The sequence below is a fragment of the Pleurodeles waltl genome, chromosome 4_2 (genome assembly GCF_031143425.1).
Source record: "Pleurodeles waltl isolate 20211129_DDA chromosome 4_2, aPleWal1.hap1.20221129, whole genome shotgun sequence".
Classification (NCBI taxonomy): Eukaryota; Metazoa; Chordata; class Amphibia; order Caudata; family Salamandridae; genus Pleurodeles; species Pleurodeles waltl.
The window spans coordinates 739,605,438-739,627,038 of record NC_090443.1 but is presented as its reverse complement, the minus strand read 5'-3'; the positions used below and the strand labels follow the sequence as shown (position 1 = coordinate 739,627,038).

Genomic DNA, 21,601 nt, shown 5'->3' with positions numbered 1-21,601 from the left:
ATCAGCATCTGGTAGACCTAGGACCAATTTCTCCCCAAGAATTGGGAAAGAAGGCGGACCATTGGGTCAAGACTAGGGTGTCCAAAACTTCCACAGGGGGTGACCAAAAGAAAGGGGTCACAAAACCTCCCCAGGGGAAAGGTGGTGAGGAAGCCAAAAACAAAAATAGTAAAGAGTCTTCTACAGGCCCCCAAAAACCTGCACAGGAGGGTGGGCCCAGAGCCTCTTCACAAACCAATTCTGGGTACAAGGGTAAAAACTTTGATCCCAAAAAGGCCTGGTGTCGTAGCTGTAGTCAGTCTGGACACCAAACTGGAGACAAGGCCTATCCCAAGAAAAATACCACTTCAAACTCCACTCCAGCTAACACTGGAATGGCTAGTCTCCAAGTGGGATCAACAGTGTGCCCAGAGCAAATCAGGTGTCACACTGAGGCTACATTAGTCTCTTAGGGTGGGGTGGATTTAGCCACACTGGCTGCCTGGCCCCCTAACATGCAAAAATACAGGCAGCAGCTCTTAATTAATGGGACAAGTGTAGAGGGCCTGAGGGATACAGGTGCCAGTGTCACTATGGTGACAGAGAAACTGGTTTCCCCTGGCCAATACCTGGCTGGACAAACTTATCCAGTCACCAACGCTGACAATCAGACTAAAGTACATCCCATGGCTATGGTAACTTTAGAGTGGGGAGGGGTCAATGGCCTGAAACAGGTGGTGGTCTCCTCAAATATCCCAGTAGACTGTTTGCTTGGAAATGACTTGGAGTCCTCAGCATGGGCTGAGGTAGAACTGAAAACCCATGCAGCCATGCTGGGTATCCCTGAACTGGTGTGTGTCAAGACAAGGGCACAGTGCAAGGCACAGGGTGAAAAAGTAGATCTGGAGTCTGGAAGAAAGGCCCAGCCTACCAAGAGAAAAGGAAAGTCAGCTGGGAAACCAGCTGCAACACAACAAGAAAAAGAGAACCTCTCTTCTCAGGAAGAAGTTCTGCCCTCTGAGGGAACTGAGCCTATGGAGCTGGAACCTTATCAGGTTGAGCTCTTAGGCCCAGGGGGACCCTCAAGGGAAGAGTTGTGTAAGGGACAAGAAACCTGTCCCTCTCTTGAAGGCCTTAGGCAGCAAGCTGCTGAAGAGTCCAAAGGCAAGAAAAATGGAACACATAGGGTCTATTGGGAAGATGGACTCCTGTACACTGAGGCAAGAGATCCCAAACCTGGTGCCACTAGGAGAGTGGTAGTGCCTCAGAGTTTCAGAGAGTTTATTCTGACCTTAGCCCATGATACTCCCCTTGCTGGGCATTTGGGACAAACCAAGACGTGGGAGAGGTTAGTCAACCACTTCTACTGGCCCAATATGTCCCAGAAGGTTAAGAAGTTTTGCATCTCCTGTCCCACCTGTCAAGCCAGTGGTAAGACAGGTGGACATCCAAAGGCCCCCCTCATTCCACTTCCAGTGGTGGGGGTCCCCTTTGAAAGAGTGGGTGTGGACATAGTGGGTCCACTTGAACCTCCCACAGCCTCAGGAAATATGTACATCCTAGTAGTAGTAGATCATGCTACTAGGTATCCTGAAGCTATTCCCCTTAGGTCGACTACTGCCCCTGCAGTAGCCAAGGCCCTCATTGGTATCTTTACCAGAGTGGGCTTCCCTAAGGAGGTGGTGTCTGACAGAGGTACCAACTTCATGTCAGCATACCTAAAACACATGTGGAATGAGTGTGGAGTGACTTATAAGTTCACTACACCATATCATCCACAAACTAATGGCCTTGTTGAGAAATTCAACAAGACATTAAAGGGCATGATCATGGGGCTCCCAGAAAAACTCAAAAGGAGATGGGATGTCCTCCTGCCATGTCTGCTTTTCGCTTACAGAAAGGTGCCTCAGAAGGGAGTAGGGTTCTCACCCTTTGAACTTCTGTTTGGCCACCCTATAAGGGGACCACTTGCTCTTGTTAAAGAAGGCTGGGAGAGACCTCTTCATGAGCCTAAACAAGACATAGTGGACTATGTACTTGGCCTTCGCTCAAGAATGGCAGAGTACATGGAAAAGGCAAGTAAAAACCTTGAGGCCAGCCAACAGCTCCAGAAGTTTTGGTATGACCAAAAGGCTGCAATGGTTGAATTTCAACCAGGGCAGAAAGTATGGGTTTTGGAGCCTGTGGCTCCCAGGGCACTTCAGGACAGGTGGAGTGGCCCTTACCCAATCCTGGAAAAGAAGAGTCAGGTCACCTACCTGGTGGACCTAGGCACAAGCAGGAGCCCCAAGAGGGGGATCCATGTAAACCGCCTAAAACTCTTCCATGATAGGGCTGATGTGAATCTGTTGATGGTAACAGATGAGGAGCAGGAAGCTGAGAGGGAGCCTCTCCCTGACCTCCTCTCATCAGACCCTAAAGATGGCTCAGTGGATGGAGTGATCTATTCAGACACCCTCTCTGGCCAACAGCAAGCTGACTGTAGGAAGGTCCTACAACAGTTTGCTGACCTCTTTTCCCTAACCCCTGGTCAGACACACCTGTGTACCCACGATGTGGACACAGGAGACAGCATGCCTGTCAAAAACTAAATCTTCAAACAGTCTGATCAAGTTAAGGAAAGCATCAAGGTGGAAGTCCACAAGATGCTGGAATTGGGAGTAATTGAGTACTCTGACAGCCCCTGGGCTAGCCCAGTGGTCTTAGTCCCCAAACCTCACACCAAAGAAGGAAAGAGAGAGATGAGGTTTTGTGTGGACTACAGAGGTCTTAATTCTGTCACCAAGACAGATGCCCATCCCATTCCTAGAGCTGACGAGCTGATTGACAAATTAGGTGCTGCCAAATTCTTAAGTACCTTTGACTTAACAGCAGGGTACTGGCAAATCAAAATGGCACCTGGAGCAAAAGAGAAAACAGCATTCTCCACACCTGATGGGCATGATCAGTTTACTGTTATGCCCTTTGGTTTAAAGAATGCCCCTGCCACCTTCCAAAGGTTGGTGAATCAAGTCCTTGCTGGTTTGGAGTCCTTTAGCACAGCTTATCTTGATGATATTGCTGTCTTCAGCTCCACCTGGCAGGATCACCTGGTCCACCTGAAGAAGGTTTTGAAGGCTCTGCAATCAGCAGGCCTCTCTATCAAGGGATCCAAATGCCTGATAGGGGAGGGAACTGTGGTTTACTTTTGGACACCTTGTAGGTGGAGGCCACGTTCAGCCACTCCAGCCTAAGATCCAGACTATTCTGGACTGGGCAGCTCCAAAAACCCAGACTCAAGTCAGGGCATTCCTTGGCTTGACTGGGTACTATAGGAGGTTTGTGAAGGGATATGGATCCATTGTGACAGCCCTCACAGAACTCACCTCCAAGAAAATGCCCAAGAAAGTAAACTGGACTATAGAATGCCAACAGGCCTTTGACACCCTGAAACAAGCTATGTGCACAGCACCAGTTCTAAAAGCTCCAGATTACTCCAAGCAGTTCATTGTGCAGACAGATGCCTCTGAACATGGGATAGGGGCAGTTTTGTCCCAAACAAATGATGATGGCCTTGACCAGCCTGTTGCTTTCATTAGCAGGAGGTTACTCCCCAGGGAGCAGCGTTGGAGTGCCATTGAGAGGGAGGCCTTTGCTGTGGTTTGGTCCCTGAAGAAGTTGAGACCATACCTCTTTGGTACTCACTTCCTAGTTCAAACTGACCACAGACCTCTCAGATGGCTGATGCAAATGAAAGGTGAAAATCCAAAACTGTTGAGGTGGTCCATCTCCCTACAGGGAATGGACTTTATAGTGGAACACAGACCTGGGACTGCCCATGCCAATGCAGATGGCCTTTCCAGGTTCTTCCACTTAGAAAATGAAGACTCTCTTGGGAAAGGTTAGTCTCATCCTCTTTCGTTTGGGGGGGGAGGGGGGGGGGTTGTGTAAGGAAATGCCTCCTTGGCATGGTTACCCCCTGACTTTTTGCCTTTGCTGATGCTATGTTTTGAATTGAAAGTGTGCTGAGGCCTGCTAACCAGGCCCCAGCACCAGTGTTCTTTCCCTAAACCTGTACTTTTGTATCCACAATTGGCACACCCTGGCATCCAGATAAGTCCCTTGTAAATGGTACCCCTGGTAACAAGGGCCCTGATGCCAAGGAAGGTCTCTAAGGGCTGCAGCATGTCTTATGCCACCCTGGAGACCCCTCACTCAGCACAGACACACTGCTTGCCAGCTTGTGTGTGCTGGTGAGAACAAAACGAATAAGTCGACATGGCACTCCCCTCAGGGTGCCATGCCAGCCTCTCACTGCCTATGCCGGTATAGATAAGTCACCCCTCTAGCAGGCCTTACAGCCCTAAGGCAGGGTGCACTATACCATAGGTAAGGGCACCAGTGCATGAGCACTGTGCCCCTACAGTGTCTAAACAAAACCTTAGACATTGTAAGTGCAGGGTAGCCATAAGAGTATATGGTCTGGGAGTCTGTTTTACACGAACTCCACAGCACCATAATGGCTACACTGAAAACTGGGAAGTTTGGTATCAAACTTCTCAGCACAATAAATCACACTGATGCCAGTGTACATTTTATTGTAAAATACACCCCAGAGGGCACCTTAGAGGTGCTCCCTGAAACCTTAACCGACTATCTGTGTAGGCTGACTGGTTCCAGCAGCCTGCCACAACCGAGACATGTTGCTGGCCCCATGGGGAGAGTGCCTTTGTCACTCTGAGGCCAGTAACAAAGCCTGCACTGGGTGGAGATGCTAACACCTCCCCCAGGCAGGAGCTGTCACACCTGGCGGTGAGCCTCAAAGGCTCACCCCTTTGTGCCAGCACCGCAGGACACTCCAGCTAGTGGAGTTGCCCGCCCCCTCCGGCCACGGCCCCCACTTTTGGCGGCGAGGCCGGAGAAAATAATGAGAATAACAAGGAGGAGTCACTGGCCAGTCAGGACAGCCCCTAACGTGTCCTGAGCTGAAGTGACTCTAACTTTTAGAAATCCTCCATCTTGCAGATGGAGGATTCCCCAATAGGATTAGGGATGTGACCCCCTCCCCTTGGGAGGAGGCACAAAGAGGGTGTACCCACCCTCAGGGCTAGTAGCCATTGGCTACTAACCCCCCAGACCTAAACACGCCCTTAAATTTAGTATTTAAGGGCTTCCCTGAACCTAAGAATTTAGATTCCTGAAACTACAAGAAGAAGAGGACTGCTGAGCTGAAGAACCCCTGCAGAGGAAGAACAGAAGACACCAACTGCTTTGGCCCCAGACTTACCGGCCTGTCTCCTGCCTTCCAAAGAAACCTGCTCCAGCGACGCTTTCCAAGGGACCAGCGACCTCTGAATCTTCTGAGGACTGCCCTGCTTCAAGAAAGACAAGAAACTCCAGAGGACAGCGGCACTGCTCCAAAAGAACTGCAACTTTGTTTCAAGGAGCAGATTTAAAGACCCCTGCAACTCCCCGCAAGAAGCGTGAGACTTGCAACACTGCACCCGGCGACCCCGACTCGACTGGTGGAGAACCAACACCTCAGGGAGGACCCTCCGGCGACTCCAAGACCGTGAGTAACCAAAGTTGTCCCCCCCTGATCCCCCACAGCGGCGCCTGCAGAGGGAATCCCAAGGCTCCCCCTGACCGCGACTGCCTGAACCTAAAGTCCTGACGGCTGGAAAAGACCCTGCACCCGCAGCCCCCAGCACCTGAAGGAACGGAACTTCTGTGCAGGAGTGACCCCCAGGTGGCCCTCTCCCTTGCCCAGGTGGTGGCTACCCCGAGGAGCCCCCCCCTTGCCTGCCTGCACCGCTGAAGAGACCCCTTGGTCTCTCATTGAAAACCATTGAAAACCCGACGCGTGTTTGCAACCTGCACCCGGCCGCCCCCGCGCTGCTGAGGGTGTACTTTTTGTGCTGACTTGTGTCCCCCCCGGTGTCCTACAAAAACCCCCTGGTCTGCCCTCCGAAGACGCGGGTACTTACCTGCTGGCAGACCGGAACCGGGGCACCCCCTTCTCTCCATTGAAGCCTATGTGGTTTGGGCACCTCTTTGACCTTTGCACCTGACCGGCCCTGAGCTGCTGGTGTGATAACTTTGGGGTTGCTCTGAACCCCCAACGGTGGGCTACCTTGGACCCAAAACTGAAACCTGTAAGTGACTTACTTACCTGTTAAAACTAACATTACTTAACCTCCCCCAGGAACTGTGAAAATTGCACTGTGTCCACTTTTAAAACAGCTTATTGTGTTTTATGTGAAAAGTATACGTGCTAATGTAATGATTCAAAGTTCCTAAAGTACTTACCTGCAATACCTTTCAAATGAGATATTACATGTAGAATTTGAACCTGTGGTTCTTAAAATAAACTAAGAAAAGATATTTTTCTATAACCAAACCTATTGGCTGGATTTGTCTCCGAGTGTGTGTTCCTCATTTATTGCCTGTGTGTATGTACAACAAATGCTTAACACTACTCCTTGGATAAGCCTACTGCTCGACCACACTACCACAAAATAGAGCATTAGTATTATCTCTTTTTGCCACTATCTTACCTCTAAGGGGAACCCTTGGACTCTGTGCATGCTATTCCTTACTTTGAAATAGCACATACAGAGCCAACTTCCTACAGGATGTGAATGTCATAATGAGGTTTTTAAGACGCTTGGCTTTCTAATAGGTATCTTTCTCTGAAACAGATTTCAGCAAAATTGAATATGTTGCTCTGTCTAATTTCCTGTAAAAGGGTATCAGATGTCAGAGTTTTGGATCTGGCTGGGAGAGTTTATTTTTCTGAGGGTGTTACTTTTACCATCACCAGAAGGACCAAGACTAATTGCAGTTCAGTAACTTATCCAATGTTTCCTGATAATCTTTCAAACATTGAACTACACAATTTTGGATTATGAAGTGGTTACGGACGAATTCAGGCAAGATTATAGTGGTCAATTATTAATTTCTTTACAGAAACAATTTAAGGAAGTTTCGTCAGCTACATTATCTAGACAGATGAAATGGGTAATGAATGAGGCTGGTATAGATACCCAAAAATGTGGGGCTCATTCGGCAAGAGGAGCAATGGCTTCCAAGACATATGCTTTAGGTTCTCGTTTAGAGGACATTATGAGGGCAGCAGATTGGTCATCCGAGTCTACTGTTCGTAAATTTTATCACAAACCTGTTGTGGATGTTGCTACTGTGGTATTTGGACAGCTTTAAACTAGCATAACCAGGAGCCTCCGGTCCTGAAATAGAACAAAAATAAATTCTTGCTTATGCATCAAGAATTTTCAATTCTATTAAGGACATGGAGGCGAGGATTATCTCTCCCACAACATGTCTCTTGTCAGATATATAATTGTGATGAATCTTTAGTGTTATATGGTTATTTGTTATTAATTTTGCCCTCCCTTGCATTTATATAAATGTGGTCACAGAATTGTTGATACAGTTTGAGAGGTATTACCTTTCGTTATTTTTTGTGCTATTCTAGGTCTGCTCAGAAGACTACGTGAATATTGTTGCTGTTTAGTTCTTGGAAAAGACTATGCTATAGACTTCGTTTTCCTTGGAAGTTTCTTCTGCATGTGGCTCCTGTTGAGCTCAGCTTGTGTTTTTCCAAACTATCAGATCTGGTGATCGTTGGAATAGTTCATCTGTAAGACGTTTCATTTCAGATGTTTGATGCTTATCTGACTTTGGCAAAGAAAGAGGAAGTGAATTTAGAGGTCATGATACATATGGACAGGGGTCTCAGGTGGTGATTGGTACATGTGACCTGTTGTAAAGCATCATGGGTTTTGATGTTTTTGTTTTACTGTCTTTTGATTGGCTGCTGTGTTGAGACAGTAAAGAAAGAGAAAGCATAATCCTCGCCTCCGTGTCCTTACTAGAATTGAAAATTCTTGGATGCGTAAGCTAAACATTTTTTATTTTAACAGGAAATGCAAAACGTCAGCGGCTAACTTAAGAATCTACATTTAGACAATAGGTCCAAGCCAGTTGTTGGAACACTTTTACTACTGGACCAATGCAAACTTTCTAGATGACAAGAACGACAGGGACAACTTTAAACCTGATTCACCTTAATCACATTAATTTCCACTCACTCTTCACTCCCATGATTTATATTTTAATTAAAAAAAAGTCGTCACAATTTTAGAAGGAATAGTGGAGAGCTCATTTCTTTCATCAAAAAATCATCATATAAATAGATCCAGGGAAAATGACCTTGGGATGCAGTCTGCTGTGGAACTCAGAACACACTAACATTGTGCACTCTTCCATTGTACCTAGCCAATGATTGCACAGCTGTTTTCGCTCACTTTCCATTCCTATCTTAACAACCCCATTTCCTTTCCTATTCCTTTAACAGGCCCTGTGCACTAAAAAACAATTTAGAGAAAAATATGCCTCTGTAGTTTGCATACTCAGCATATGCTATCCCATATCTTGCAAGAGTCAAGACTCATTTGGCAAACTTCAAGTTCCTTAATCTCCTACATAACAATATAGCTTAATTTGTGGATAATGAAGCAGCATCAATCCTTCATCTGTGTTCTTGTTTACAAACAAACATAGCTGATTACCTTTTTGATAGTTCCAAGATAAAATAATCCATCAGACCATCTAGCTAGGACATCTTGTCCTTCTTCAAATTTGCACACTGGCATTTTGTTTTTATGTCCATGCCGTAAAGACAGCTTGGAGAAGGACACTAGGGTATTTTGTTGCAAGAGTGATCGTTTTTGGAGCACAGACGTACTGACCACTTTAGAATCTCTGTAACGAAACAAAAATAAAAACATTTATTGCAACTGCAATTAAAAGAAAATATTTTTAAGTGTTCCACAAACATGCAGCACATGTGACTTCAAGAATAATTATTTGTTCATCAAGCACGGGTAAATGCAGCAGGTGGCACTTTCGAATAGTAAATGTCCAGATGATTACAACATAAGAGCATGCACAAACTAAGGCACACATATTATCACAAACCAATAGATAGCCATGCGCCCATGCACATATACCAACAACAACAAACCTCAATGCACAAAGATTAAAGTTATGCACAATCCTTTGCAACAGGACAGAGTATGTGATGTGTTTTGGTTGTTGGAGCAGGCACGGAGGCTACCTGTTCCCAATGTCACACATATGCCAGACATGTGTGACATTACAGAAGACAAAGACATTTTCTACCTCTAACGGAGTAAACCAATTTGTTTAGACAGACCATCCAGCATTTTGAGCTTTCGCAATTCCCTAACTAATAATGAAATCAGTTAAAGTGCAGAAAGGACGATATATGTACTATTTTGGCTGCAAAAAAGGTCACCCAGTAGATAGCAAAAAAATGGTGACTTCTTATTGGCTATATTTTACACACGACACTACATGCCACTCTACAACCATAGTACAGACCCCACATGATATTGTGGTAAAGATTTCTGCCGGGAGACCACCTTTTTGCGGCCGAAACGGTGACCTGAATCCAAAGCCAAGTGTCAGCAGAGGCACCTGGAGTTACGCCATCCAGATCTACGGCCATGTTCCACCACCTGCCCAAGCACCACGGCACAGCCCAATAACTGCATCCATTCTGAGGGCAAGGAAATGGAATCTCATCTGTCCCAAGACTCCCTTGAAGTCCTGTCATTAGTGGTTTCAACAAGATGTAATGTTGTTTAGGGTGTGCCCCTGGAAGACACTTTATGGAGTCAACATCCTGCCTAGCCTGGTGTTGTTGGCATACTCCTTTCCTCACTGATCTGCCTGTTTAGCTGCAATTTTAGGAATATAATGGCAGACTGGGTATTTGAAAAGTCTTTTGCTGGTTTCTGTTGTCCTTCTGTGCAAAGTTGGGGTTGAAGAACAGTGACAGTTTTTAACTGATATGTTCACGGAATGGGGAATAGCAGGACTCACAGTCAGGAGTGGTGTTAACCTGCCTGCACTGTTGTAGACATTCACTCATAAAGGTTCACTACTTCCCAGTGCCAATGATATTGGGGGCATTCTAGCTGGCATCTCTTCAGTGTCTGTATGTGGCTGCATTAGCCCATTAATATGTTGTGAGGGAGTGCACATGTGCAGTCTGCTTTGAGACAACATGATGACTTCAGATAGCTTTGGAGCCTTTTCAGTCCTAAGGCTGCACATACGCCTAGGCACCGGGGGATATGCCCCATGGATGTGGGACATCATTTCATAACACCACTGGCATACCACTCGAGGTACTGTTGAGGCAGGTGCAGTGGCACATGGAGTCTACTGCCAACCAATCGAGGCTCTATTTTACTAACAAGCCAGAAGAGGCCAGCTTCTTCGCTTGCACTTGGGTATATTGCTCCCTTGCTGTGTCACTGGTTGTAATACATGCCTGTGGCACACTGTCAACAACATTAGTGTGCACAGCTGACTTCTGTGCTGTGGCAATGTATGAGAGATGGTAACATATTTCCAAAGAGTGCTTGCATAGTGTCCTCTTCATATTGCTCTAAATAATGGGTGTTTCATTAGTCATCTCTGTCCAGTATACGTAGTAAAAAGAGAAGCAAGACTATGTGGAACCTACTGCAGTATTCTGCAAGGTGCGAAACCTCCTTTGGGAATCAACACAATACAAAATGTAACCGTTGTGATGACAAGGCAATATCTTCTCAGTTTTTTGAGCAAGTACTTTTTGTAGAGTGGCAAAAGTAGTTGCCAAATGCTAAAATGCTCATCAGGCCATGAAATTCTGGCCTTAGACTAAGGAGGATTCTTGAAGGGTGGGCCCACCACTGGGGCCTACATGCCGATCCTCGGCAGAAGTTGAGGTGAACCAGGCGTGGCACTTTTTTTTTTGATGCGTCATTTTGGATTGGCGGCCCTATGTTAATAGTGCCATGTACAAAGACACTGCAGCACTATTGTCGTGCACTCACCTCAGTATAGCAGAATGTTAGGGAAGCTGCATATCTCCCTCATACTGCAGGTTCCTAGTAAGGAGGCATGCATTTATGACCTCCCAAACATGCTTGCATCTTGTGAGAACAAATTTTGGGTGTCTGTACTTACGCTATTCTAGTTAAATCACATGCTGTTGGTGTCTGCATCTGTAATATTAGTGACGTTGGCCTATTCCTTAGGAGGCCCTCAGTCTAGGGCCACTCATCTGCAGAGTACCTCAAGGTTCATCCCTCCTGTTCCTATGACTTTCTGTGTTTTATGGTATCCAATTGCCAAATATCGAGACGTTTGGTGTCCTACAACAGATGGCCATGGGACTTGGAACCGCTAGCCGGATGTCAGCACAATACCACCGAAAACAGGATAACTAGCAACCCTCTGCTATTGTGCTTGGCTTAACCTATGCTCCACAATGTTACCGTAAAGGAAAATACAGCAAACAAACTCTTTCAGACACTTTAAACATGCCTGTTTCACAGTGGAATACTACTCTGCTAGATCAGCTTCCACTTCTTTAAAGCTGAAAAGGAGTGAATATGAGTAAAATAAAGTGCCACAATAATGCAACAAATTTTTCATTTTTGTGCAGCAAACTTAGCAAATCCTAGGGGGGGGGGGGGAGTTGGATGGGAGAAAGCCATCTAAAATTTAAATTGGAGAGGCGCCAATATCATAGACATTCACATACAAAAAAAACACATGCACAAAGCTGCATACGGCGCTTGGATTTTGTAACATTTAACCAGTGAAGTATGTAGGGCCAACAACATTTGGCAAGCTGGAAGTGTTAAGAATTATGATGATGGGAAACATAAAAAATAGAAGTTCCATATCACAAGTAAGAAGGCAGATTAGATAGGCCACGAGCCCTCTTTAGGACGTTGAAAAATTAACTTAATTTTTTGATACTTTATTAGTGCTCAAACATTTCACAACAATGAACAAAAAAATGTATTGTAGAGGACATTCATGAATTTTCATTTGCTCTCCTCAAACGTTTATTTTGATAGTGCTTACATTTTCATTCATGTACAAGACGTTTCATTTAAGAAAAATCACATTAAAGGTGTGCCCTGACTAATTTCTGTCAACATTGTAACGTTAAGTGCACCTATAAGAACTATGGATGCCATTAAATTGATCTCCTGCAAGAGCTAAACTTCACTTTTGATCTTGGCACTGGCGCTTCAACCAGCAGCGAGAACAATTACACTTTTAACATCACACCCCAAATTACCTTCATTGCTTTTAAGTATTAGAATGTGACCAATTGCAATGATAAAGCCACACCTAAAAATGAACATGCAGTTTCGTGCTTACAGCTAACAAGTGATTCAGATGAACTACTCAGTTTACCCCACGCAACTTGTAGGTACCCCAGTAAGAGCAAAAGATGAGTTATCCAACACTGGGGTCAACAGCTGAACAGGTGCATTTGTATAAACAAACTCATAAAGGTGATATACTGAATACTACCAGTATTCATCACAACGCTCTTCTGCCTTTCTCCACTCCTGTCCCTCCTCCCAAATTCATCCTATATCCCCCATCTGAAATAATAGCTGTCTCATCCGTTTGTTCTTTCTCCAAGTAGCTGTCCACTAACGTCCTCATACCCACTTCTTCCTGCCTTTACTTTTTCAATTAGAATAAAACTCTTTGATTTGTGCATCTTAATTACTATTCTGGTCTCTCCCAAATATGTCCTCCTCATCTACCCAAGTTCACGAAATTTGGCAATCTCTGAGCTCTGTGGAGGTAACACTAGTGTTATTCAAACTAAAATAAACATATGTGATATATTAAATACATACTCAAACAGAACAAGCAAGTCAATCACTGACCACAATCCGCGAACACTGTCACACACACCGACCAATAGCGCTGTCCTGTATAACAGAAGACTCAGAAGATACAAGAAAGTTATGTTTCAAAAAACTTCTTTCACGTACACGTAAATGAAAAACATTCCTTTTTATAAAACATTAGAAAACTATAAAGATCTTTATTTAATATAGCAACCACAAGCAAAGCCACAGCCTCCTTTACAAGAAGAGATTTAATCTGCCCAGACAGTTGCAACCTTTACTTTCCAAATTATCCATCACAAGCTTTCTACTAACACTACCGCTCCAACTAGCCTTCCAACCATACCATCAGTCTAACCCGACTTTACGTTCATAGATGTAATTCACACATTACATTTTTACAACATGCCATGGATAACAACACCTAGAGCCCGGTGGCTTCTACAATAATATCTGGCCTGTAATCCTTCCTTTTGATCATTCTCAATATCTCCAAAACAAGGCCTGGGCAGCAAGGAAACAGGCATTTGCGAAGCCAATATATCTGGAATGTGTATAGTGCAGACACACAACATACATGCAAACACAGAGCAACATGCCTACAGGTATAAATTCATGCAAAGTGACGAACAGGAAGAGGTCAACAAATACATCTACCCACAACACAATGGTCAAAAACTAAAAATGTACTGGCATCCAAACACACTGGTAGTTGGATAAATGAGAGAGAACTTGAGTGGATAAATACGAAGATCAATAAATGGTTTGATGCTTTCATGGATGCATGTTATCAATGGAGGCTCTCGCATGAAACCTGAATGCAACGCTGATATCACGTGTGGTTCAAAGGGTATGTGTACACAGATGTGCCAGAATGGAAGATCTTTAGCCCCTCTCAATATTCTATTTAATTGCCTCCCTCTATCAGATTCAGTAAAATGTTTGGCTGCAGGCAGATGAAGAGACTGAAAATTAAAATGAGTGGACAGACTGATGCATGACGTGGTGGGTGTACAATTCAGTGCAAGGACGGTGACAAAAACAAAAAAAAATTTAACCACTTAAGTTCGATCTTGAACTAATTCTCTATCAAGCTGCTATGTCATGCAGATTGATCAAGAATTTTGCCTTGCCATTGCCCTACTTGTTTTTCAATTCCGCTGGAAGTCAATTTACTCATTCTCATCTGAAGGTAGATGTACCCAAGGCAGTTGAACACTGCTTCTCCTGAACCCGTACCTTTTTTGAACTATCAACAGTATAAATGGCAAAGTCTAGCCGGTCTGTTTTGTTTACCTTAGCCAATCAAGCATGCAGGAATTTTAGTGAGAACATTAAGCCTAAAGAAGTCCTTCTCGGAAAGGTCCCGATCAAGCTTGACTTGTTGGGTCCTAACATTTGATAGTAACACCTGCAGACCCAAGCTTGCTCATCTGTCTCCCATGATAAAACAATCTAAACAGGACTACCAGTTAGCCAAGCAAGGTTCCCAAAGAGCTTCTGTGGCACAGCTGGCACATCAGATTTAGCACCCTGGGCACTTCTAAAGTTATCTCTGGTTGTATTCTAGCTAATGAAATATGTTGATATGTCTTGAAGCAGGTTTAGAACGATTTTTTCCAAGACTAGGACTGCTACAGGTATATGGGAAAGTTATGTGCCCAGAGAGGTGCTGCCAGTTCCGCACATTCCTCAACCTCTTGAGTCAGCATGCTACTCCCTTAGCTGCTGCACTAGCTTGCAGGTATTTGTGACTCTGCCAAAGTCCTCAACTTCATTACATCAAACCCACTGTTCAGCTTCGGGGCTGTCTCTGCTGGGGAACTGGTTTTTGAATGAACGTCTGAAGTCGCCCGAGGAGGCGCTAGGTGACGGGGTGGACAATGCGCTGCACAGGTTGTATTTGTTACGGGTCTTTGCGATGCTCCGAGCGCGCTTTGCTGTCGGGCGCTTGAGCTGCTTTGGTGTGTGCAGTCCCCGCGTCAGCTTATTACTAAACTTTACAGATGTGCGCAGGAGCAGCGTCGGGTGATAGTGGAGGCTGCGAGAGTCAAATGGGAGAGAGATGTTGGGGAGGAAATTACTGATGATATGTGGAGGAGCTGCTGTGCGCACATGAGAGCACGGTCGCCTAATTACAGATTACGGCTCATACACTTCAAATTCCTGCATCGCTTGTATTATACCCGTCTTAGTTTACGGGCTATGGGACTGCGTGCTGATGCGAGATGTGAGTGATGCTCTGCTACAGATGCTGATTTTCTGCACCTGGCGTGGGCTTGTGCAGCGGTACGTAACTTTTGGGGGGAAGTAATGTGTGCGATAACTGGTATGACTGGGCTGGAGTTGCCTTTCTATCCTGTGGTGGCATTGCTGGATTGGCTGGATGGGGTGCCATCGGGGAAGCAACGTCTCGTTGGTATGCTGCTTTTGTTGGCGAAGCGTAGAGTGGCGGTCTGTTGGGGGAGGGGCAGGGCTCCGCAGAGAGATGACTGGCTGCGGGATGTTGCATTTTGTCAGGAACAGCTGTCCATCTTCTGGGAGCTGGCCCCGGCGCGTTCTCGTCCAAGAGATATCTGGGCGCCTTTCTGCTCCTTTATGGAATCCGCTGGTTAAAGCTGAGAGTATCCTTTGGCAGGGTGGGAGACTATGTGCAGACTGTTGTGGACTGAATATTGCTCCTGGGTGTGTGGAGATTGATGATTGTCGGGCGTTGCTGCTGCGTGGCCTTGCTCGGCCGCCTCCGTCCTTTTAATGTTATTGGTAAGATTGTTATTGGTTTCTGCCCAAAGTGCTTCTGTATTTAGGTTCCCCCTGATGATGTGCTTTCTACAGCCCTATTGGCATGCATATGGACTGGTAGTCGAACTGCTGGGTATTTACCCTGCTGCAGACTTTGTTTTTTGAGGACTTTGCTTTGGTTTATCGATCTGCCTTGTGTACGCACTAATGGAACTTCTAGCAGGCGATACGGAGTATTGGAGCTATTGTTGTTGATTCTATGTAAAATTACATAAATAAATAAATACATTTTATTTTTTTATTTTTTTAAAACACTGTTCAGATATTGCAATATTTGTTTTTTTTTGCTGCATCAGATTCTGCTTGTTTTCTGTTGCATTGCATTTTGTTCCCTGCTAATTTTCAGGTGTTTCTCTGTTTTTTTCCACCGTCCCGCTCACGCCAGTTTCCCGCTCCCTGTCCTCCCACTTCCTCTGTCCTGCCAGCACCTCCCATCTTACAGGACTACTTAAAATGCTGCAGCAGGACGCGTCACAGGTGCGCCAAATGTAAACCAGTCTGCGCCAATCCAAGCCTGGAGTGCGTCCAGCGCCAGGAAACCTCGTTCTTTCACCTGCGCAGCTACACTGGCGCAAACCTCAAAGCCCTGGATACCAAGCGCATCGACAACAACTGCTGCTGCACTTCTCCATGCACCCCCAGAGGGCCAGTCTCCTGCCAGCACTGCTGCTTCACCTGCAATACAAAGCAACAAAACGCCAGAGCCCCCTGCAAACACGACTGCGCCTACCAAGCCAACCGACACCGCCACGGCAAAACTCCGGGGCATTCTATTCAATGCACGATCACTCGGCAAACACCACGGAGATCTGGGACACAGTCTCATCCCTCACCCCGGATATCATCTTCCTCACAAAAGACCTGGCTGAACCCTGCCTCCATGCCAGACACCATCATCACCTCCCCTGAAGGTTACAAGATGATACACCGGGGACAGATTCAACAAACACGGAGATTGGATTGCCATCATCTACAAGGACACCATCCGCTGCACGACCTAGTCAGAAGACTCAACCCAGTCAATTTCCAACTTCACACAGAAGAAAAAATACCATCATAGGCACCCTTGCCTACAGACCACCAGGACCACGTCCCAGCTTCTGCAACGCCAAGCCCTGACCTCTTTACCCTATCACCATCGACTTCAAGCACTACATCTTAGTAGAGGATCTTAACTTCCACCTGGACGACCCCAGCGACACAAACACAACCAACCTTCTGGAGAGCATGAGCAACATCAGTCTCAAGCAACTGGTCACGACCCCCACCAAGATTGCAGGACACGCGCTCAACCCCATTTTCACGTCCAGCGAGAGTCAAGTGCAACCACGTCTCACAGCTCACCTGGACCAACCACTACAGCATCCACTTCACCATCTTGGGACCCACCAACACTGTCACCATGCCCTCAGCTCCATGTGAAGAAGCTGGAAAACGGTGTCAGAAGACCAGTGGAACAACGGCTCTCAACTCCCACCTCCCAAACACAGCATCCAACCCAGGATAGACTGGAAATAACTTCTCCCAGCAAATCACAGAAACAACCACCAAGCCAGAAAAATCCAAAAGAACCACAAGAAGAGCAAGCTGATTAGTGGTGGAGCTGAAATCCACCAAAAGCAACTGCTGGCAACTATAAAGTTAAGTGACACCCCAGCAAAGAGACAGGGAGACCACAACACCTTCAAGACAGCATTCAACCAGTACAACAAAGAAGAATGTAATAGCAGACCACATAGAAGCCAGCTCAAAAAACAGCAAGGAGCTCTTTGCCACTGTGAAGAAGTTCTCCAGCCCAGCAGCCGCCGAGATGACATGACCCCCCTCCCAAGAGCTGTGCGACACCCTGGCGGATTTCTTCCATGATAACATTTCATTCATCTATGAAAGCTTTGAACCCAGACACCCCCCCGTCGATGACAGCATCAGCCTGTTCACACCCACAAACACAAACCCTGAACACCTGCTCAGCCACTGGGACCCTCTCTCAACTCAAGCCAGAATCTCCATCATGAACTCCGTGCACTCAGGAGCGCCCAAGGACCCCTGTCCACAACACATCTTCAACCTCAGGAGCAAGATGATTGGAGATGAGCTCAAGAAATTCCTGAACACCTCCATCACCGTGGCCTCCTTCCATGAGGACTGGAAACATGCTAAAGTGAGGTCCCTCCTGAAGAAACCATCTACCGGCCCAGCAGAACTAAAGAACTACCGGCCCATCTCAAGGAGGTTCTCAAGAAGGCAATCAAACAGCAACTCACGGAACACCTAAAACGCAATAACCTCATGAACCCCTCTTAATCTGGATTTCGACCCAACCACAGCACTGAGACAGCCACCAAAGACATTGGGGCCATCCTGGACTGCAGCAAACTAGCAGCCCTCATCCTCCTAAACCTGTCGGCCACCTTCAACATAATCTCCCATCACATCTTGATCAGACTCCAACATAGCGTAATCCAGGGAGACACCATCAAATGGATCGCCTCATAACTCACCGGAAAAACGCAGAGAATACATCTCCCATCGTTAACCTCAGAACCCAAAAAGATGGTCTGTAGCATCCCACCAAGGATTTCCCTCAGCCCCACCCTGTTCAATGGGTACATAGCCCCGCGCCTGACCATCAGATCACACAGACTCAACATCATCTCTTACGACAATGATACCCAGCTCATCCTCTACCTGTCAGAACAACCCTCCACAACTTTCACACATGTATGATGAATGTCACCAACTGGATGAAGGACAACTGTCTCAAGCTCAACTCAGACGAGACGGAAGTCCTCCTCTTTAGGAACAACACCTCAAGATGGAACAATGCATGGTGGCCTTCCAAATTCGGCCCATTCCCTGCCACGACAGACCATGCCTGCAACCTGTACATCATCATGGACAGCAGGCCATCTATGAAGAAACAGGTAAAGGCTGTCTCATCTGCCTGCTTTCACACCTACACATGCTCGGCAAGATCTTCAAGTGGCTCCCAGTTAACACCAGAAAGACTGTCACGCAAGCCCTTATCACCAGCTGGCTGGAGTACAGGAAGACACTCTACATAGGAATCACCGCATGCCTCCTGAAGAGACTAATGATAAAACTAGACTCAGCAGAAAGATTCATCTTCGACCTCCCCAGACAGACCCACATAACATCCCATCTCAAGAAGCTACATTGGCTCCCGATCCAGAGGAGATGAAAGTTCAAGATGTTGACCCATGCATACAAAGCCCTGCACAACAAAGGACCAGCATAGATCAACAAACGCATGACCAACAAACGCATGACCAACAAACAAGACCCCTACAATCTGCCGCCCTCTCCCTCACAGACACCCTCCAGATCCACCGAGGCAACAGGGGAGGATGATCCTTCTCACACCTGGCAGCAAAAGTTTGGAACATCCTTACCCAGTAGGAGTGCCTCATCACTCCAGAAATGAAGGAAAGGACTCAATACCTGGCTGTTAGAATGTGCAGATCACCACGAAGCAGTTAGCATTTAAAGCACCTTGAGACCCTTACGGGTGATTTGGCCTGCTTTCCAAATCCTTGATTGATAGATACATTTCCTGCCAGAACCTCAGCCACCTGGGGGCAGGAACAAGCTGGAAGTTATGGGGCTTCCAGCAGTAACCCCAGAGCTAGTTTCATACTAAAAAACAGAATGGAAGGGACAATTTTGAGGGCATCAGGAGGACAACATAAAGGGGAGGGCAAAACACTTGTATAAACCCACACGTCACTTCTGGATTGCCATTTTGGGGTCACTGTAAAACCAGAAAGCTACAGGACTTAAAATGGGGCAAAGCTCAAAAGCTTGCAGGTCCTATTTGCACTATAATACACAAACACACTGGGCAGAAAATTCAGTCCAAGGAATTCACTAGGCTGTATTTACATAGGCTTGTTCAACAGTGGGTCTTACACATTGTTCGTATCCTCTGAGGTTAGGCTGCCATATTGAATTAGCTTAACTGCTGCATGTGTCTGGGCTTGGTAACTAGTTCTTCTCTTAAGGGTCGATGGTTGATAGCTATTAACCAAGGGGCAGTTTACTGTGCTAGATCTCTATATCTGGAGATCTGACCCAGATCAAAACAGGAGGATCTCCTTACTTTGAAAACTACCCAATAATCAGCCAGATGGCATTATCCTATCTACAAGAAATAAGTGGAGAAAGAATATGCTGCTGCACCAAACATCAATGTGTTGTACATGAAAACAAGAGACATTATGAATGTAGGGCCAGAATCATTAAATTTAGTGTACTCCCATGCCTTTTGTTTAGGTAATATACAGTTAAACCAATTTGGGCTACAAGCCATGCCATCTGCTCTGTTAATGTACAGTCAATCCAACTTGATCCAGTCTTTACTGATGCGCCATAAACTTGAAAAAAAAATTCAGCTGACACGTTTCTCAAGGAGCTTTCTCAAAGTTGCAATAAACAAATGTGAACAACTTAACGCCACCCCAATGACAACTGAATGATAGCGAAATCTGAAATTGTTACTTATCAGAGCTCTGAAATGTATTCTCAAAGGACCTCATAAAGCGCTTTGTTTGAATGGACAGTGGTTTTGCACAATTTTAAATTTCCAATCATTAACAAAACACACCCAACTGTTGACAGCACAAATTACATAATAATGAAAACAGACATTAAATGTTATAATGCTTTAACATGTAAAATCCACAAGCATAATGTTCGACAAAAGTTAAAGAAGGCAGGACATATTTTCTTCATGAATTCTATGTCAGGACACGGAGGCGAGGATTAGGCTTTATATTTCCTCACTTTAATGCACCAGCAGCCATTATTTAACAAACTAGGTTATAAACTACATTTCCCATGAAAACCTGGGAAAGTAAAATAGAGAAATAAATATTGTCCAATGACGGTTCAGCATTACTTCTATAAAAGTCCCTGAAAATCCTCTTCCTTCCTCTTTCTTCACTGGTCCAGCAACACTGAATGTATGTACCATGTCTCTCTTTTCATTACTGCCCTCTGGCGCCTGAGGCTACACTGAGTGATTGCTTCTTTCACTGTGTCAGCATTCGCCGCAGGCGAGGCAGATATCATATGTACTTCTTTGTTGTTGTTCAGAGATTCACCTAGCAGCCGCTGGAGAGTTCCGAAAGTCTCCTAGTGGCCGCTGTTGACTCAGCTCAGTTGCGTGCTGCGGTCTCCGACATGGGGGTGGGGGGCACCCTCAATTTGCTTCGCTTTGCAAGCTTTACCCAACCTCCTCTGCCCCCAAACTTCCAACCCCCACTCCCTGCCGCCCTGCCCGGCACATCAACTTCACTTTTTGACAGGAGTGAAGCGCGTCCGCTGCACCTACGAGCAGGGGCTGTCAAAATTGCAGCAATACAAAAACCTGAGCCTCCGCCAGGAGACTAAGCACCCGCAACATGGGTAGGGCTAATTACAATCATTAGTTACTGGGACGAGTCCCAGGATGCCCCCCGGCCCATGTATAACTGGCAGCAATCCCAGTAGGAAAATACTATCATCTTTCTTTAATTTAGGCCTGAGCACTGCCTTATTCCCCTTCCTTCGAGGTCTAGATCCTCCTATAATAACTAAAGGGGTACTGCCTCGTATTGTATTGTATTGTATTGTAAACGTATTTATATAGCGCTTACTAACCCTAACGAGGCGTCGAAGCGCTTTTCGATGAGTAGCACGCTACTCCGGAACCCAACAAGAATTAGTGATGGATTAGTATAATTTAATAATGAGTACAGTTTTAGTATTATTATGAGTTAATTTGAGCTGCGGATATGAGAGTTTGTTAGTTAGATTGACTGGAGTAATGGACGGGTGGAGGAGGAAAGAAATCTAAAAGTGTTAATTGGGAGTATATCCTTCATTTACTCAATCCAAAGGCTTGGGATGAATAAAGGGGGGCGGAGGGGGGAAGAGTATGTGGAAGGGTTAGGGAGAGCATAGTAGCAGGGTGAGATGAATGCAGGAGAATTTAGTAGGGTTGTGTGGGAGGTCACAGAGGTAGAGTGAGGTTTGGTGAGTTAGATGTGGAGGTGGAGGGAAGAGCTTAGGCAGAG

At 45.8% G+C, this 21,601-nt stretch overlaps 1 protein-coding gene across 5 annotated transcripts in view; it reads right to left on the bottom strand.

The window, feature by feature from the left end:
• MTF2 (metal response element binding transcription factor 2) overlaps positions 1-21,601 on the bottom strand; it is a 411,648-nt gene that overhangs the window by 332,251 nt on the left and 57,796 nt on the right. For 3 of the 5 annotated variants that reach the window (XM_069232368.1, XM_069232366.1, XM_069232367.1), the window contains one exon: positions 8,550-8,742. The exons of 1 other annotated variant lie outside the window; for it this stretch is intronic. In XM_069232368.1, the coding sequence (XP_069088469.1) occupies positions 8,550-8,633 (84 nt within the window). In that variant the 5' untranslated portion in view covers positions 8,634-8,742. Of the gene's footprint in view, positions 1-8,549; positions 8,743-21,601 lie in introns of those variants that run through there. One more of the 5 variants, XM_069232372.1, reaches the window with a different exon arrangement.